The following is a 19,090-nucleotide window of genomic DNA, read 5'->3' as shown; positions in this document are numbered from 1 at the left end:
TTCCTGTCCTCTTTATGCTTCTCAGTGAGGCTCTTCCATTTTTCCTGCTGCTGATTGATCTCTCCAAAGCCAGTGCGTTAGCCAAGTTTGCCCTCAGTTCCAACTCACAGGTAATCGCATCTAGCAATCTAACGTGCATTATATTATAACTACCATTTCTATTCCGCCATGAGATGACAACATACATCTCTTTCAGGATGAAGTACGTGACAATATTGCTCGTGGCATGGCCATTCTGGGGCCTACTTTCACACTCGATGCCCTTGTGGAATGTCTGGTAATTGGAGTGGGCACCATGTCAGGTCAGTGGTAGATATTATATGGAAAGCGATTGTCATTGCTATGCAGAAGGTTTAATTTAAACTTTTTCATATTACATCTGTTTTCATATCTATTTAATCTTGTTATGCTATTTTGACTATTATTGTAGTTTGTACCCCTTGTTATGTTTCTGCCAACATGCCATTAGGGAGCACCACTATCATGAGGGTACTCCTGCTGACAGTTGGCACTGGTCATGTCCGGGACAGGCATGATGACAACTTCTAACTCTCCCCAGATGTAACCCTCATTCTGCCTTGGTGCAGTATGCTGTGGTAATTCCTAATGCATGATAAGCACAACTTGAATGCAGTTGTATCTCCTGAAGAACACACCATCACTTGGTCGGAAGATGGTGCAAGAAATGCCTAAATATGCTTTTGGGTAAAGATAATGCAATGCAGCACATGGTAGAAAAATAGCCAGTGTGTACATGGCCTTAATTTGTGCTTTACCTTGTGCGACAACATATGGGTCTGCATTCTAAGGGGTCAATTCAATTCGGCAACTTATGAATAGCGGCGGGAATTAGCTCCCGACGCTATTCAATTCAGCTCCAGTTAAGTCGGCGATGTCCCGTTCTCGCCGACTAAACAGGTTGAATTGTCGGGAGAACGGGCATTCTCCGATTTAACTCCCCGGCCGACAGAATCAGCCTCGCGCCGGCCGCTAGGAAGCACTTTTGTCGGGTTTCTTCTCTCATCCCCGGGGATCAGAGAAGAATTCCCGACAATTGCGGGTAACTAGCAGCTGAATTGAATAGCGTCGGGAGCTAATTCCCGGCGCTATTCATAAGTTGCCGAATTGAATTGACCCCAAAGAGGGCTCCCAAAACATAACTGTTATTTGGTAGATGGTATGTATTTAAAGGGCATTGCCTCTTTAATATAAGAAACTTTTAACTTTTGCTACTTTAAAATGGTTTCAGAGAGGAGGTGTGAGTGGCAGGACCAGTCAGAATCTACAGTCTCTGTGATTGGACGTCCTGCTCACACTGCATTGGGTTTTGACCCTGGCTACGGTATATGTCAAACCGCAGATTCCCAGGTAAAACCAGTGCCTGAACCGCCCCCCCCAACAACTCTGTTGAATGGCGCCCAAGGCACTGATAGTTTTTATCCTACCAGGGAGTACTGCTTTAAGTCTCCTGCAGCTTTTTTAGGACCAGTGTTTCCCAACTATGGTCCTCAAGGCACAGTAACAGTCCAGGTTTTAATGAAATCTACACTTGAACACAGAGGTACTAATTAAGTAACCTGTGCTCAAATATGGATATTCTTAAGACTCGGAATGTTAAGCTGGGTTCACACAAGATGATCCCGAACGTTACCGACTGAAAGATATGCCAATCGGCCGCACACATTGAACGATATAGCGAACAATCGCGGGCTATATCGTTCAGTGACCACATCTAGGAGCATGGTGGTGGTAAAGATATTGTCAGATCTGCCTGAAGGCATGATGGACGACCCGCAGGAGCGCAAAATAGTCTGTACACACTGGATAATGTGCACAATATGTTGGTCCAATCCACGGGATTAGACAACATATCGTCTTGTGTGTACCCAGCTTCAGTGTTCCTGGAGGGCAGTGTTTGCGAACCCCTACCTTTAGACTATAAAGTTCTACAATTATATTTGGTAGTACTAGCCTATATTGCGCAGTTATCTTAGTGATCTTCTTTTTTTTTTTTTTTTTTTTTTTTCAAATATGTTGTGCTTCTCTTTTATGCAGGTGTGCGCCAGCTGGAAATAATGTGCTGTTTTGGCTGTATGTCCGTCCTAGCAAATTATTTTGCCTTCATGACATTCTTCCCAGCCTGTGTGTCCTTGGTCCTGGAGGTAAGTGTTACAATATACAGTACAGATTTTCAAATTGTGTTTTGGTATTTTTTATATATCAGAATGGATTTACTAGGGGATTCTAACCATTAACTGTAATAGTAAAGTTGGGATGTGTGCCCATTATGTGTTTTATTAACATTAAGGGCTAGATGCGTCATCACTTGAAAAGTGATAACATGGAGACTGAAAAAGTAGCAGCCAATCAGCTCCTAACTGCCGTGTCACAGGCTGTGTTTGAAAACTGGCAGTTAGGAGCTGATTGGCTGGTACTTTTTCACTCTCCATTTTATCACTTTCCAAGCGATAATGCATGCAGGCCAATCTAGAAGGTCGCTCATTTCACCCGCTGAGTGAAATGAGCGCCACCCCCCGCACGCTCAGCACACATCGCGCTGTGCTGAGCGGCGGGAGAGATGTGTGCTGAGCGGTTCGCTTAGCACACATCTCTCCCACATCGGCCAGTGAGTACTGGCCTTTAATCTTTTATTCTTAATTAGTAGTAAAAACAACTTATTCCAACAAATGTGCACTGCTTTTGCAAAGATGCACCAAATACATCCTGCATGAGTATATACAGAGTAAAACCATAATACACATCTTATCGTAAATTATTGATAGATGTAAATACTATAATTCTACTGTTTTATTTTTTTACATAATGGTGTATGGGGCATTATTTGATCATTATTCTTTTCCTGCAGCTGTCCAGGGAGAGCCGAGAGGGCCGTCCAATCTGGCAGCTGAGCCAGTTTGCAAATGTATTGGAGGAGGAGGAGGATAACAAACCCAATCCTGTCACTCAGAGGGTGAAGATGATCATGGTGAGTTTTTCTGTTCACTGGGCTACAGATATTATGAAATGGTTTCAATATGTAAAACATACATTCAAATCTTTTATTTCATGAGTCATTTGTGGGCACACTTACTAATGTGGGCCCCATACACTGAGATCTCCCCTAATTCTCCTGGTAGCGGCTCTGAGTCGGCGACAATTGGTCAGACAAATCTGCAGATGTAGGACCGGCTTAGTGTGTGTTAGGGCAGGTGAGAGATATTCAAATAATAATCCCTGTCACAAACTGTCTTCAGTCCTTAGGTCTGGTCCTGGTTCATGCTCACAGCAGATGGATAAGTGAACCCACTCCCCAGAATAGTACTTCTATTCAAGACCATACGGTTTCCATTGGCCTGGATGACACCATACCGAAGAGAATTGAGCCCAAGGTGCCTCTTTGGCATTTTTATCTCTCCAGGTAATGAGAATAATTGTATTATTTCACTATGATTTGATGCTGTTCACATAAACTGTATAGCTCTCTTACTAGAATGTTTCAGTAGAAGTATATAGTCTCTGGGTAGTCCTACAATGTAATACATGTTAGAAATCTGTTTATCCAGCTTACATGGATCTCTTTATTCCACAGAATGGTCACCATGGACATTGAGCAGGTCATAACGCTCGGCCTTGCTCTTCTTCTGGCTGTCAAGTACATATTCTTTGAACAGACTGAGACCGAGTCTACACTCTCCCTGAAGAACCCCATCACCTCACCAGTCACTGTGCAGAAGAAGCAAGATCAGAGTTGTTGCAGAAAGGAGTCTGTGCTGGAAAAAGCAGCCCCGGATTGTAAAGTAGAAGACCTCTCCTCAAAAGAGGAAAAAGGTACAAATCCCACGTATCAATATTTTAGACGCTGTTGTGTTACTGACCTTAGATAAGGATTGGTTTGGGATTTTTCTACTTTCTACAACAACTTGCATTATGCTTAAGAATAGGTTCGCATTTTAATAGGTGAATTTTGTGTGCATTTTTAGAAGCGGTTATAAAGCCATTGCCTTTGGAGAATTCACCCAAGCTCAAGTTTGTGTTGGGAGATTCCTCATCACCGGCATCCTCAAGTGAAGAGGAGGTGGAAACCAAGTTTGATATACCAGAGGACCCCCGGCCCATTGATGAATGTGTTCGCATTCTCCGGAATCCAGATGTAAGAGAATACTGATGTGATATCATTGCCTTATTTCAGAATGGTCAGAGGGCATAGTTTTGGCTTTTCTAGTTTCCCAAACTTTTATTGAGTTACTATATGTAAACGGTATTTGACACTTGCCAACCAATTTTATTTTTGTAGCAACCCCTTCTGTACTAGACTAGCGCCTCATATATTCCCTACATTTTTATTCCACACATTATCTACATGTTAGGTCTTCAATATGTATGCGGTAAAATTTCATAAACAGTGCATGTCCAGATGAGTGAGTCAGTCCTACCTGTAGTGTATGCAGTCTATGTACTGGTAATGGTTATAGCCACTTTCCATGTGTACCATAAGTGTTTGGAGGGGGGCTGGACTGCACTGCACAGCATGCCCTAATTCTAAACATGAGGCGTTACCATGCTGAGACTTGTATTATTACGCAGAAGAAAAAACGCAGGTGCACAGTCTAAGAACACTGGTAATAAGAGCAATTATAATAAACTCTGCAATTTAACATAGAGTAAAATTGAAGTTCCTAGCATATTTGTTAGCCAAAAATATAGGCCCATCTACCACGGCCAGGTGACCTCATCAAGTGGGTTCCTAACATTGCTAAGGCTCAAGTCCAAAGCATGGGACGCCCAAGGCATAACACTAGTAAGAAGTAGACGTTTAAGTGCTTAGAGTATGCACCTGCATTTTTGTGTTTGAAAAATTTGAATTGCATTCTTTATTGTTTGCTGCTTTATGAAGAGAAACCCTAACCCGAGCTCCTCTTCTTTTCAGAAAGGTGCTCTGTACCTGAGTGATGCAGAGGTGATCAGGTTGGTGAATGCTAAGCACATCCCATCCTACAAGCTGGAGTCCATAATGGAATCCCCCGAGAGAGGAGTTGCCATTCGTAGGCAAATGTTGTCCGGCAAACTACCTCAGTCATCAGCTCTTCAGAACCTGCCTTACAAAAACTACAACTATTCAATGGTATGTCATTAAAGAGGCCAGAGACTGTATTATTCAGAATAAAAAGTAGTGTCTCCCCCAAACTGTGGTAGTTTGTATAGATCTGTAACTACTGTTACCTGCAATTGTAATTGTATACTTTCTACTGTCTGTCATTAGCTTCCAATTTTATGCCTTAGGATGTCACTAGTGACTCTGTGATTTGTAACCAGTGTATTCTCTCTTTCTAGGTAATGGGTGCATGCTGTGAGAATGTTATTGGGTATATGCCTATACCCGTTGGTGTTGCAGGACCTCTGATCTTGGATAACAAAGAGTTTCAGGTTCCTATGGCAACAACAGAAGGCTGCCTGGTGGCTAGCACCAACCGAGGATGCAGAGCCATAATGGTGAGCTTTACTCAAGAAATTACTTAATGGGGCATATTGTAAAGGGTCAGAGTTTGCCAGAGGTGTGGCTTTGCTGGGTGAGCTCAGTAGTGTTTTTAAAGCGGCAATCATTTACAAGTCAAAACCATGCCTTCTAAATGATTGCTGCTTTAAAAAAAACAAACACAAAAAACCCTCAAAAATGGGTCGGCATCCCACAACTCCGGCAAACTCATACCCTATTACATATATGCCCTTATATAAGAATTAAGAATGGTAAGTTTACTGCGCTATAGTTAATTAAGTTAACTCCAGCTGCTCTGATTTTTTTAAAAAAGGCATTGGAAGAAGGCAGAGCGCTTGTAAATCTATGGTGGACGCATTACCTAAAAAGAAAAAGGGTTTAAACAAGTTTAATGTTTAAGCTCTTTTAATGAAGTCTTTGCAAAAAGGACTTGCAGTGAAGGTGGTGCGGAATATCCAAGATTTTACCAAGTATTTGCAGGGCTGAGCTGCAGCTGCAGCAGGTCCGCTGACTAAACTAGGCTGTCCCTATCTATGCCTACCTGCTTCCAAGCAGACCTTAGGCTGGTAACCTTCGTCCTCCGTGCTGTGAGGTAGCGCTCACTGATGGTTTGCTGCTGCAGCTGCTGCTCAGCCCAGCAAATACTCGGTAAAATCTTGGATACCCTGCACCACCTTCACTGCAAGTCCTTTTACAGAGTATTTGCAGGGCTGAGCTGCAGCGGCATATGTCGCTGCTTACAGCAATACAATGCAATATTGATGTGAGGTTACACAATTTACAAATGAGTTTCCTGATGTCTCTGCTATGTAATATAATAATATTACACAGAGATCTCTAAGGTAGCTCCTTTAATGCATCCATATTCCACTTTCAAAGTTGCTGTGTATATCTGTATAAGCCATTAAGCAAGTGCTGACTCTATATACCCTTTCAGCTGGGCGGAGGGGCACACAGCCGTGTACTTGCTGATGGGATGACCCGTGGACCAGTTGTCCGGTTACCAACTGCTTGTGAGGCAGCTGAGGTGAAGAGCTGGATAGACAGTCCTGAGGGCTTCAAAGCAATAAAAGATGTGTTTGATAGCACAAGCAGGTAAGCGTTTTATATACTGGATCACTTGGGCACATGCCTGGTGTTATTAATCTTTTGAAGTATCTGCAGTTGTTTATGAATAAGACTATTATTACAAGAGATTTTACTTTTCTCTGACGTCCTAAGTGGATGCTGGGACTCCGTAAGGACCATGGGGAATAGCGGCTCCGCAGGAGACTGGGCACAACTAAAGAAAGCTTTAGGACTACCTGGTGTGCACTGGCTCCTCCCACTATGACCCTCCTCCAGACCTCAGTTAGAATCTTGTGCCCGGCTGAGCTGGATGCACACTAGGGGCTCTCCTGAGCTCCTAGAAAAGAAAGTATATTTTAGGTTTTTTATTTTCAGTGAGATCTGCTGGCAACAGACTCACTGCTACGAGGGACTAAGGGGAGAAGAAGCGAACCTACCTGCTTGCAGCTAGTTTGGGCTTCTTAGGCTACTGGACACCATTAGCTCCAGAGGGATCGAACACAGGACCCGACCTCGATCGTCCGGTCCCGGAGCCGCGCCGCCGTCCCCCTTACAGAGCCAGAAGCAAGAAGATGGTCCTGAAAATCGGCGGCAGAAGACTTCGGTCTTCAACAAGGTAGCGCACAGCACTGCAGCTGTGCGCCATTGCTCCTCATGCACACCTCACACTCCGGTCACTGATGGGTGCAGGGCGCTGGGGGGGGGGGGGGGCGCCCTGAGCAGCAATATTAACACCTTGGCTGGCAAAAAAATCACAATATATAGTCCTAGAGGCTATATATGTGAAAATACCCCTGCCAGAGATCCATAAAAAAGCGGGAGAAAGTCCGCCGAAAAAGGGGCGGGGCTATCTCCCTCAGCACACTGGCGCCATTTTCTCTTCACAGTGCAGCTGGAAGACAGCTCCCCAGGCTCTCCCCTGTAGTTTTCAGGCTCAAAGGGTTAAAAAGAGAGGGGGGGCACTAAATTTAGGCGCAAAATTATGTATTATAGCAGCTATAAGGGAAAAATCACTGTGGGTAGTGTGAATCCCTGTATTATATAGCGCTTTGGTGTGTGCTGGCATACTCTCTCTCTGTCTCCCCAAAGGACTTTGTGGGGTCCTGTCCTCAATCAGAGCATTCCCTGTGTGTGTGCGGTGTGTCGGTATGGCTGTGTCGACATGTTTGATGAGGAAGGTTACGTGGAAGGCGGAGCAGATGCCGATAAATGTGATGTCGCCCCCTGTGGGGCCGACACCAGAGTGGATGGATAGGTGGAAGGTATTAACCGACAGTGTCAACTCCTTACATAAAAGGCTGGATGATGTAACAGCTGTGGGACAGCCGGCTTCTCAGCCCGCGCCTGCACAGGCGTCTCAAAGGCCATCAGGGGCTCAAAAAACGCCCGCTACCTCAGATGGCAGACACAGATGTCGACACGGAGTCTGACTCCAGTGTCGACGAGGTTGAGACATATACACAATCCACTAGGAACATCCGTTGCATGATCTCGGCAATGAAAAATGTGTTACACATTTCTGACATTACCCAAGTACCACAAAAAAGGGGTTTTATGTTTGGGGAGAAAAAGCAGCCTGTGTTTTGTTCCCCCATCAGCTGAGTGAATGAAGTGTGTGAAGAGGCGTGGGTTCCCCCGATAAGAAACTGGTAATTTCTAAAAAGTTACTGATGGCGTACCCTTTCCCGCCAGAGGATAGGTCACGTTGGGAGATATCCCCTAGGGTGGATAAGGCGCTCACACGTTTGTCAAAAAAGGTGGCACTGCCGTCTTAGGATACGGCCACCTTGAAGGAGCCTGCTGATAAAAAGCAGGAGGCTATCCTGAAGTCTGTATATACACACTCAGGTACTATACTGAGACCTGCAATTGCCTCAGCATGGATAGTGCTGCTGCAGCGTGGTCTGTTACCCTGTCAGGACAGGGATACTATTTTGCTAACCATAGAGCATATTAAAGACGTAGTCTTATATATGAGGGATGCACAGAGGGATATTTGCCGGCTGGCATCCAGAATTAATGCAATGTCCATTCTGCCAGGAGGGTATTAGGGACCCGGCAGTGGACAGGTGAAGCTGACTTTAAAAGGCACATCTGCCTTATAAGGGTGAGGAATTGTTGGGGATGGTCTCTGGGACCTCATATCCACAGCAACAGCTGGGAAGAAAATTTTTTACCTCAGGTTTCCTCACAGCCTAAGAAAGCACTGTATTATCAGGTACAGTCCTTTCGGCTTCAGAACAGCAAGCGGGTCAAAGGCGCTTCCTTTCTGCACAGAGTCAAGGGAAGAGGGAAAAAAGCTGCACCAGACAGCCAGTTCCCAGGATCAAAAATCTTCCCCCGCTTCCTCTGAGTCCACCGCATGACGCTGGGGCTCCACAGGTGGAGCCAGGTGCGGTGGGGGCGCGTTTCGGGAACTTCAGCGACCAGTGGGCTCGCTCACAGGTGGATCCCTGGGTTCTGCAAGTAGTATCACAGGGATACAAGCTGGAGTTCGATGCGACTCCCCCTCGCCGTTACCTCAAATCAGCCTTGCCTGCTGCCCTCGGAGAAAGGGGAGGTAGTACTGGCGGCAATTCACAAGCTGTACTTCCAGCTGGTGATAATCAAGGTACCCCTCCTTCAACAAGGCCGGGGTTACTATTCCACAATGTTTGTGGTACCGAAACCAGACGGTTCGGTGAGACCCATTCTAAAATTGAAATCCTTGAACACTTATATACGAAGGTTCAAGTTCAAAATGGAATCGCTCAGGGCGGTTATTGCAAGCCTGGGCGAAGGGGATTACATGGTATCACTGGACATCAAAGATGCTTACCTGCATGTCCCCATTTACCCTCCTCACCAGGAGTACCTCAGAATTGTGGTACAGGACTGTCATTACCAATTCCAGACGTTGCCGTTGGTCTGTCCCCGGCACCGAGGGTATTTACCAAGGTAATGGCCGAAATGATGATACTCCTTAAAAAAAAAAAAAAAAAAAAAGGGAGTTATAATTATCCCTACTTGGACGATCTCCTTATAAAGGCGAGGTCCAGGGAACAGTTGTTGGTCGGAGTAACACTATCTCGGGAAGTGCTACAACAGCACGGCTGGATTCTGAATATTCCAAAGTCGCAGCTGGTTCCTACGACGCGTCTACTGTTCCTGGGTATGGTTCTGGACACAGAACAGGAAAAAGTGTTTCTCCCGGAGGAGAAGGCCAAGGAGTTGTCATCTCTAGTCAGAGACCTCCTAAAACAAATACAGGTGTCGGTGCATCAATGCACGCGAGTCCTGGGAAAGATGGTAGCTTCTTACGAAGAAATTCCATTCGGCAGGTTCCATGCAAGGATCTTCCAGTGGGATCTGTTGGACAAGTGGTCCGGGTCGCATCTTCAGATGCATCGGCTGATAACCCTGTCTCCAAGGGCCAGGGTGTCGCTGTTGTGGTGGCTGCAGAGTGCTCATCTTCTAGAGGGCCGCAGATTCGGCATACAGGACTGGGTCCTGGTGACCATGGATGCCAGCCTTCGAGGCTGGGGGGCAGTCACACAGGGAAGAAGCTTCCAAGGACTATGGTCGAGTCAGGAGACTTCCCTACACATAAATATTCTGGAACTAAGGGCCATTTACAATGCCCTAAGTTAGGCTAGACCCCTGCTTCAACCCAGCCGGTGCTGATCCAGTCAGACAATATCACGGCGGTCGCCCATGTATACCAACAGGGCGGCACAAGAAGCAGGATGGCGATGGCAGAAGCCACAAGGATTTTCCGATGGGCGGAAAATCATGTGTTAGCACTGTCAGCAGTGTTCATTTCCGGAGTGGTCAACTGGGAAGCAGACTTTCTCAGCTTGCACGACTTCCACCCGGGAGAGTGGGGATTTCATCCAGAAGTCTTCCAAATGATTGTACACCATTGGGAAAGGCCACAGGTGGACATGATGGCGTCCCGCCTCAACAAAAAGCTAAAAAGATATTGCGCCAGGTCAAGGGACCCTCAGGCGATAGCTGTGGCCGCTCTGGTGACACCGTGGGTGTACCAGTCGGTTTATGTGTTCCCTCCTCTTCCTCTCATACCCAAGGTACTGAGGATAATAAGAAAAAGAGGAGTAAGGACTATACTCATTGTTCCGGATTGGCCAAGAAGAGTTTGGTACCCGAAACTTCAAGAACTGATCTCAGAGGACCCATGGCCTCTGCCGCTCAGACAGGACCTGCTGCAGCAGGGGCCCTGTCTGTTCCAAGACTTACCGCGGCTGCGTTTTGACGGCATGGCGGTTGAACGCCGGATCCTGAAGGAAAAGGGCATTCCGGAGGAAGTCATCCCTACGCTGATTAAAGCTAGGAAAGAAGTGACCGCAAACCATTATCACCGCATATGGCGAAAATATGTTGCGTGGTGTGAGGCCAGGAAGGCCCCAATGGAGGAATTTCAGCTAGGCCGTTTTCTGCACTTCCTACAGTCAGGGGTGACTATGGGCCTAAAATTGGGTTCCATTAAGGTCCAGATTTCGGCTCGGTCGATTTTCTTCCAGAAAGAACTGGCTTCACTGCCTGAAGTTCAGACATTTGTTAAGGGAGTGCTGCATATTCAGCCCCCTTTTGTGCCTCCAGTGGCACCTTGGGATCTCAACGTGGTGTTGGATTCCTAAAGTCGCATTGGTTTGAGCCACTTAAAACCGTGGATTTGAAATATCTCACGTGGACAGTGGTCATGCTGTTGGCCTTGGCTTCGGCCAGGCGTGTGTCAGAATTGGCGGCTTTGTCATGTAAAAGCCCTTATCTGATTTTCCATATGGATAGGGCAGAATTGAGGACTTGTCCCCAGTTTCTCCCCAAGGTGGTATCAGCTTTTCATTTGAACCAACCTATTGTAGTGCCTGCGGCTACTAAAGACTTGGAGGATTCCAAGTTGTTGGACGTAGTCGGGGGCCCTGAAAATTTATGTTTCCAGGACAGCTAGTGTCAGGAAAACTGACTCGCTATTTATCCTGTATGCACCCAACAAGCTGGGTGCTCCTGCTTCAAAGCAGACTATTGCTCGCTGGATCTGTAGTACGATTCAGCTTGCACATTCTGCGGCTGGACTGCCGCATCCTAGATCAGTGAAAGCCCATTCCACAAGGAAGGTGGGCTCTTCTTGGGCGGCTGCCCGAGGGGTCTCGGCTTTACACCTTTGCCGAGCAGCTACTTGGTCGGGGTCAAACACATTTGCAAAATTCTACAAGTTTGATACCCTGGCTGAGGAGGACCTAGAGGTTGCTCATTCGGTGCTGCAGAGTCATCCGCACTCTCCCGTCCGTTTGGGAGCTTTGGTATAATCCCCATGGTCCTTACGGAGTCCCAGCATCCACTTAGGATGTCAGAGAAAATAAGATTTTACTCACCGGTAAATCTATTTCTCGTAGTCCGTAGTAGATGCTGGGCGCCCATCCCAAGTGCGGATTGTCTGCAATACTTGTATATAGTTATTGTTTAACTAAAGGGTTATTGTTGAGCCATCTGTTGAGAGGCTCAGTTATATTTCATACTGTTAACTGGGTATAGTATCACGAGTTATACGGTGTGATTGGTGTGGCTGGTATGAGTCTTACCCGGGATTCAAAATCCTTCCTTATTGTGTCAGCTCTTCCGGGCACAGTATCCTAACTGAGGTCTGGAGGAGGGTCATAGTGGGAGGAGCCAGTGCACACCAGGTAGTCCTAAAGCTTTCTTTAGTTGTGCCCAGTCTCCTGCGGAGCCGCTATTCCCCATGGTCCTTACGGAGTCCCAGCATCCACTACGGACTACGAGAAATAGATTTACCGGTGAGTAAAATCTTATTTTCTATTAGCACAGGATAGCATTGGGGCAGGGAGTGCACACGCTAAATGGGGGTGTGTTCCCTTTCGTTCTTTTCTGTCCTTTTGGGTCTTAGGGGCAGATGTATTAGGGATAAAGCAGTGATAAGTGTAAGGTGATAACGCACCAACCAATCATTACAGGTTTGAAAAATGACAGGAGCTGATTGGCTGGTGCGTTATCACCTTACACTTAGCACTTTTCTTTATCACTTCTCCAGGCTAAATACATCTGCCCTTTAGTTAGATAAGTGACCGACATCTTGTCAGGCTAAGGAATGTAGAACGGGGGAGTTGCAGAGTGCTGAAACTCCTGCCTTTATGCCTGCATGGTTTCAGGGTCACCCAATGGATTCAGAGAAAATGATTTTTAGTGTTCTCTACATTGTTTCCAACAAGGTGATGATTGTACGTCTATGCTGTTTTTATATTATTGTTTGCTTATAGGTCTCTAAATTTCTCCCTACTTTTAGATTTGCTCGACTTGGGAGATTACAAGCCAGTGTAGCTGGACGATACCTTTACATTCGTTTTCAATCCAGAACGGGAGATGCTATGGGAATGAACATGATATCAAAGGTGAGTTTTGCTGGCTGATTAAAGCCTGACTTCCGGATGTAATGTGTTATTTTCATTTTAAAGCTATCATTATCCTGTTAATGAAGCACTATTTAGGGAAATTAAATGTACCCAAGGTATAGAACATACTGTACTAGAAATGGCGTAAAAAAGATCCTTGTTCATCTGTTATGTGGAGTGTTTAGAGTCTTCTGGAAAAGGGTATTTTTCATGGAGCCCCATATCGCTATCGAACACATTTAAAATTGCTCTCATCTTTCCCCGCACTGTCCCATTTAATTAAGCTGATTAACAGGACTCCTTAATGTGGCTGTAGACCGTTTGTGATCCTGTCTATAGTGTTCACTGTAGCATTTGGGCAAGGCAGGGCGCCGGACTGAGAGGGGCGCGTCTAAAAAAAAGGGGCTTGGCCAGGCAAAATAGAGGGTGTGGTCATTTCGCGTAATAAAAGTGGGCGGTTCAGTCCACAGACGTTAAAACAGGGGGCCTGGGCGGCCGGCGGCGTCACTGTTGGGGTCGTGTCCAGCACCTACAGAGGTGCTGGGCTTCCACCAAGCTCTCTCTCAGCGTGAATGGATGCCGCGCGCATGCACACAGCATATTTACACCGCTGGGAGGGCAGGAAGCGGGCGGCTGTTCTAGCAGGGCGCCGCAGAAAGGGCAGGGCGGATTTTGCCCTTAAAAAATCGGGCAGGGCGCGGCGCCCTGCTAAAACAGCCTAGCGTGAACACTGTCTACATGTTGCTATCACAGAACAGAGGGATTTCTGGGCTTTACACTCTGACAAGTGTCACATCTGTACGATTTCTGGGAGGTGGGAGTTCTCATGGAGCTGCTTTCAGCACATGTAATATGGAAGTAACGGTTTTACATAACATTCTCTTGCTCTTCTGTGAGTTTCTGGAATCGCGAAGTGTATTTCTTGATTTTCTCCATGGTTGAACATTTAATTCTGATTCTTGTTATAGGGCACAGAACAGGCTCTGTCTAGATTACAAGAAGAGTTTCCGGAGCTCCAGGTTATAGCTGTAAGTGGCAACTTCTGTACAGACAAGAAACCGGCTGCAATCAACTGGGTGGAGGGCAGAGGAAAATCCGTGGTGTCCGAGGCCATCATTCCAGCAAAAGTCGTACGAGAAGTAAGAAGCAAAATAGATTTTACACTATTTATTAATATTCCAGTTTACGGTTTCTCTTTCCCTTTTTAAAAGCACAATTGTGTGGAGGAAAATCTAATAAAAAAACCTATTTAGTTATTCACTTTTTCCAGTGTCCAGTAGTATGTGTGTTAAGGGGGGTACTCTCGGAGAGATCCATGCTTAAAATCTAAGCAATCTGACTAGATTGCTTAGATTTTAAGCACAAATTACTCGTGTGTACCCCCCTCAGCGATACCGATGCGCGGCCCCGCACATCGCTATCGCCGGTGCTAAATTGGCCTGCAGTGCAGGCCAATCTAGCACGTCGCTAATTTCACCCGCTGGGTGAAATGAGCGGCCCCCTGTCCTCCCCCCGCATCGCTCAGCACACATTGCGCTGTGCTAAGCGGCCGGAGAGATGTGTGCTGAGCGGTTCGCTCAGCACACCTCTCTCCCATGTATATGGCCCTTTACCTAATCCCCACTCACTCCAATGGAAAAAGTCATAATGATCAGTGTAATTGGGGCTAATTGGCCAGTCACATGAACTCAGTCTGTTTTTGAAAGATGATCCAATCCGAATGCATGCCTTTAATATTTGCTGATTGTGTGTGCAGGTGCTGAAAACATCCACAGCTGCACTGGTGGAAGTTAATATAAGCAAGAATCTGGTTGGCTCTGCAATGGCTGGCAGTATTGGCGGATACAATGCACATGCAGCTAATATTGTTACTGCAATCTACATTGCTTGTGGACAGGTGAGATAAACAAGTCTAAGTTCTAGGCATATGTTAGACATGCATGTTTTAAATTGTGGGAAAGATAAAAGTTTTATGTACTACAATAGTCTCTCGTTTTCTTTCGCAGGATGCTGCTCAGAATGTAGGAAGCTCAAACTGCATCACACTAATGGAGGCTACAGGTCCCACAAATGAGGATTTGTACATCAGCTGCACAATGCCTTCTATAGAGATTGGTACTGTGGGAGGAGGAACTAACCTGGCCCCTCAACAGGCTTGCCTACAGGTATTTAAGAGAATTCTCTTGTCATAACTATGTCACCTTTCTTTGGTGAAACCGATTTTCCCTTGCATCCAATAGAGGACACTGGAACCTCTGTGTATAGAGGCTCAGCCAGGAGTTTGGATAGCACTTTAGGGCAATTTTGTGGCTGTACTTCTGGACCATGGCCATTGACCATTGCCCCCACCTACTGCTGAGTTTGTCCAGCCTTTCCAATTTGCATGGCACCTTAATTAACAATGGCGGCCTTCTTTTGTGCCTGTGAATGATCATACAGATCAAGCTGCTCTGAAGACCCATGTAAGGGAGACAGCAGTAACTAATGAGTGGATCATTATTAAATCTGATCTTCCACTCACCTGGTCAATCAACACCAAAAGCAAAGTGTGTTTTTTCCAGAGAACAAAATAAACACACTACAGATACTAGTAAAGAGTTTATTGCAGAGGTTCTCAAACGCTGTCCTCAAGGCACCCCAACAGTCCAGGTTTTAGGTATATCCATGGTTCAGCACAGATGCTTAAATCAAATTGACTGAGGTGCTAATTGAGTCATCTGTGACCAAGCATGAATAAACTTAAAATCTGGAAGATTGGCGTGCCTTTAGGACCGCATTCTAGAACCTTCCTGGCAGGCTAGGGCATATATATGGGGGGGGTAGACACCTTTCACGCTGTGTGTATAATTGTTAACAGAGCCCAAACTCCTGGATGAGCATCAATACCCCAAACTCGGGAAAAGGGTTTTAAAGTGTCTATAAAAATTAGAGATGAGCGGATTCGGTTTTACTCGGTTTTACTCGGTTCTCAAAACCGAATCTTATTGGCTATCCAAAACACGTGACATCCGTGAGCCAATTAGATGCCGTTTTGAGAACCGAGTAAAACCGAGTAAAACCGAACCCGCTCATCTCTAATAAAAATCCCATTATTTTGGGGAATGTAAATTCTGCTAAAATGAATGTTGCCAGTTTTAAAATACCCCTATTGAGTTCATGTAATCGAATTTGTTCATTTATTTTTACATAGATGAAATAAAATACAGTGTATATCTATTCACTAGCGTGCAGTGCCAATGATATGTGGAAAATAAAGGGCATTATTTGTTTATGTGATGGATTCAATATGAATATTGGCTTAGGTCACATTCATTGTGTGTAAAAGAAACACACTTAAGAAACAAAATATAAAAGAATATTGTAAATTAATTACATATATGACTTAAGACCATAGTTTTACTTTAGACAATAAATACAACTCTTAATTGCTGAAATCATAGAAAGTGTATCCCCCTCCCCTCTGAGCTGCTAGGGTCTGTGATTCCGTCAAGTTTTTACAACACAAGAGCTAGTATACAATCAGGCCATAATCTGTGTTGTGACTGTCGTCCCCAGTCTCATTATTGAACCGCTCAAGGCCTGGCCTGGCATGATGGGAAGTACTGTAAAGATGGAACTGGTCTTAAATTTTTCTTGTTCTTGTTACAGATGTTGGGAGTCCAAGGCGCAAACACAGAGTGTCCTGGTAGAAATGCCTGTCAGCTGGCACAGATAGTCTGTGGCACAGTAATGGCAGGAGAGCTTTCTCTCATGGCAGCATTGGCAGCTGGGCATCTAGTCAAGAGCCACATGGTCCACAACAGGTAATGTAACAGCGTATGTTGTTCCCCCTCAAGCTCAATAGCTTATGCTCACATTTCAGTTGTAACCCAACGTTAATGCAACGTACTTGTTACCGACTTCTGCATGTTACTAAATACACCTTTTGGTAAATGTACTAGACCTAAACTGTACTAGACCTAAACTGACCACAGTATGGTGGATATATGGAAATGACAGCTTTCTAACCTTGCTATGCTGCCACCCTAATCCCTGGTCTATATGGCCTTTCTACAAACCCAGACATCTCTACAACCTCTGACATAGGACAATCTCACTACATAAACCTTGAATATTTAAATATTTGTTTCTTCCAGGTCAAAAATGAACCTTCAAGACCTGCCAGGCACATGCACAAAGAAAGCTGCCTGAGCCCACAGACAGGCAGGAATTCTACTTTGGGATCACTGAAGGACCATATTGGAAACGAAAAGGAAAGAGCTGAATATTTAACGGATACATTTCTTTAGAGCATTGGTGCTTTGTCAGCTGAGGCCACTCAAGAGGAAAACCTATACCAGCTGCAAACTGTGTCACAAGCCCTATGTTTCGGCTGGACAAACCAAAGGAGCCAGTCGGCCAGTGGCCTCATTATTGGGAGTCTTTGCTACTGATGACTTAAACATCCTGTTGACTCCTGCCTTTGTCAGACTGGCTCCTGAACTTCAGGTTATTTTGTCCACCCTTTGTCTAAATACCTATGTCCAATATATTAAGTCTCAAAGGGTCCAGTAATCTGTCGATTTTGCTGTACGTTTGCTATTGAGACGAAAGCCAGATGAACGGAGAATGTTGAGACCGATATATTTAAAACTACATTTTTGTTTTTCTTAACACTGCTCACAGAAACACTGTTTATAATTGTGAAAGCTGTTCATACTTCGCAGTCCTGTTTAAAGACTTGATTTTCTTTAATTATGTTGGAATATGTAATATATGTTTTAATAATAATAATAATTTATATCTTATTTTTCTAGCGTGAACTCCATTCTTGAGAGAACACAGTTTCAAAATCCATGTTATTTTTTGTTAGCCCATAAAGAGCTTTTTACAGAATTCTCCCAGCGACCTGCAAAATATTCCCATTTGAACCCAAGATAAACAACCTCTGGCATTGCCACCAATTGCAGATTTACAGGTCCAGCATCCCTAAGCAGTCGCTGGCTAGTAAGGTTTGCTGCTATATCGCAACATCAGAACTACAAGTTGTATTAGAAGATACCGCATTGTAAAACACATCCTTATAATTTTACTTACTTTACCTTAGCTGTCCTTTTATTTTACCTTGTTTAATTCCGCAAACAAGGACATACTTTAATTACATACATGCCCCCAGCAGTGAAACTGGAAATATCTTTGTTTTAATCATTTGCTGGGAGGTGTGTATAATGTACATCAGCCAAGAGGTAACATGACAGTCTGATCACACATACTGAGTGTGTAATCCCAACTCTAGATTGCCATACACTTAATAACATGTTTGTTTCTAGATTTTGTAATTGGCGTTTATCGGAGGGATGTAGTTGCTGCAGAGTGGTGTAAAACACCTTGAATATGTGTCACTGCCACAGGTGGTACCCGTGTCACCGTTCTGTACTGGCAAACAGCTGACATTAATGAATAAAGCATCTGTTTCCGTTTATTTTCCCAATTTTGTATTTATTGGAAAAGTAACGTAAAGGTCACCTTTTTATTGTATATTGAAACATAAGCTATCTCTAATTTACTGGAATAAATGTACATATTTTTGTAAAGTCCTGTTTGATTTGGTGCCTGTCTTACATGCCAAAAGTCCCACAGAAGTTCTTAAATTGCAGTTGTGTCTAGCGTACCCCTGGAAACACACTAAGCAAAAAACTAGTAGAAGACACTTTAAAATAGTAATTTTTTTTTGTATAACTCATCCAAACAAAGGAACAAAAACGATTCTTGGGGAAACGCAAATGTATTTTCATTGGGACATACTTCTCTTTTGGCAAAACATCTAATCAGTCATTTTAAAAAAAAAATTTATTGGTTCTGTGACAAGGGTCTTAGGGATAAATTTACGCCGAATAGTGCTTGGTCCGAGTTTAAACATGATTGGCATCGCAGGGATACGTGAGGTTTTTTTAAGATCAAAAACTCAAACTTACTGAGAATCATGTTTAACAAAATCATGTGTTCCGATGGTGTCTGCAGTCATTTGTGAGTGTTCAGCCACTTTGATCAGGAAGGTTAAAATAAAACTGGCGTGGGTGATGATGGGAGATGTGCGAGTAGGTGTTTTGGATCACCGATCATTATATGCATCAAGTTCTCCGAG

The 19,090-nt window shown here is 44.7% G+C and overlaps 1 protein-coding gene across 5 annotated transcripts in view; it reads left to right on the top strand.

Moving 5' to 3' along the window:
- HMGCR (3-hydroxy-3-methylglutaryl-CoA reductase) overlaps positions 1-18,432 on the top strand; it is a 35,970-nt gene extending 17,538 nt beyond the window's left edge. For all 5 annotated transcript variants that reach the window (XM_063963829.1, XM_063963830.1, XM_063963832.1 and 2 more), the window contains 16 exons: positions 26-110; positions 197-302; positions 2,056-2,162; positions 2,867-2,986; positions 3,255-3,418; positions 3,590-3,828; positions 3,981-4,150; positions 4,928-5,122; positions 5,332-5,490; positions 6,432-6,589; positions 12,861-12,966; positions 13,935-14,105; positions 14,723-14,863; positions 14,973-15,131; positions 16,615-16,769; positions 17,103-18,432. In XM_063963829.1, the coding sequence (XP_063819899.1) occupies positions 26-110; positions 197-302; positions 2,056-2,162; positions 2,867-2,986; positions 3,255-3,418; positions 3,590-3,828; positions 3,981-4,150; positions 4,928-5,122; positions 5,332-5,490; positions 6,432-6,589; positions 12,861-12,966; positions 13,935-14,105; positions 14,723-14,863; positions 14,973-15,131; positions 16,615-16,769; positions 17,103-17,157 (2,290 nt within the window). In that variant the 3' untranslated portion in view covers positions 17,158-18,432. The remainder of the gene's footprint in view (positions 1-25; positions 111-196; positions 303-2,055; positions 2,163-2,866; positions 2,987-3,254; positions 3,419-3,589; positions 3,829-3,980; positions 4,151-4,927; positions 5,123-5,331; positions 5,491-6,431; positions 6,590-12,860; positions 12,967-13,934; positions 14,106-14,722; positions 14,864-14,972; positions 15,132-16,614; positions 16,770-17,102) is intronic.
- Positions 18,433-19,090: the final 658 nt, after the last annotated feature.

The sequence above is a fragment of the Pseudophryne corroboree genome, chromosome 1, assembly GCF_028390025.1.
Source record: "Pseudophryne corroboree isolate aPseCor3 chromosome 1, aPseCor3.hap2, whole genome shotgun sequence".
Classification (NCBI taxonomy): domain Eukaryota; kingdom Metazoa; phylum Chordata; class Amphibia; order Anura; family Myobatrachidae; genus Pseudophryne; species Pseudophryne corroboree.
Note: the sequence above shows the minus strand (reverse complement) of the source record. Positions and strands in the feature narration are given on the sequence as shown.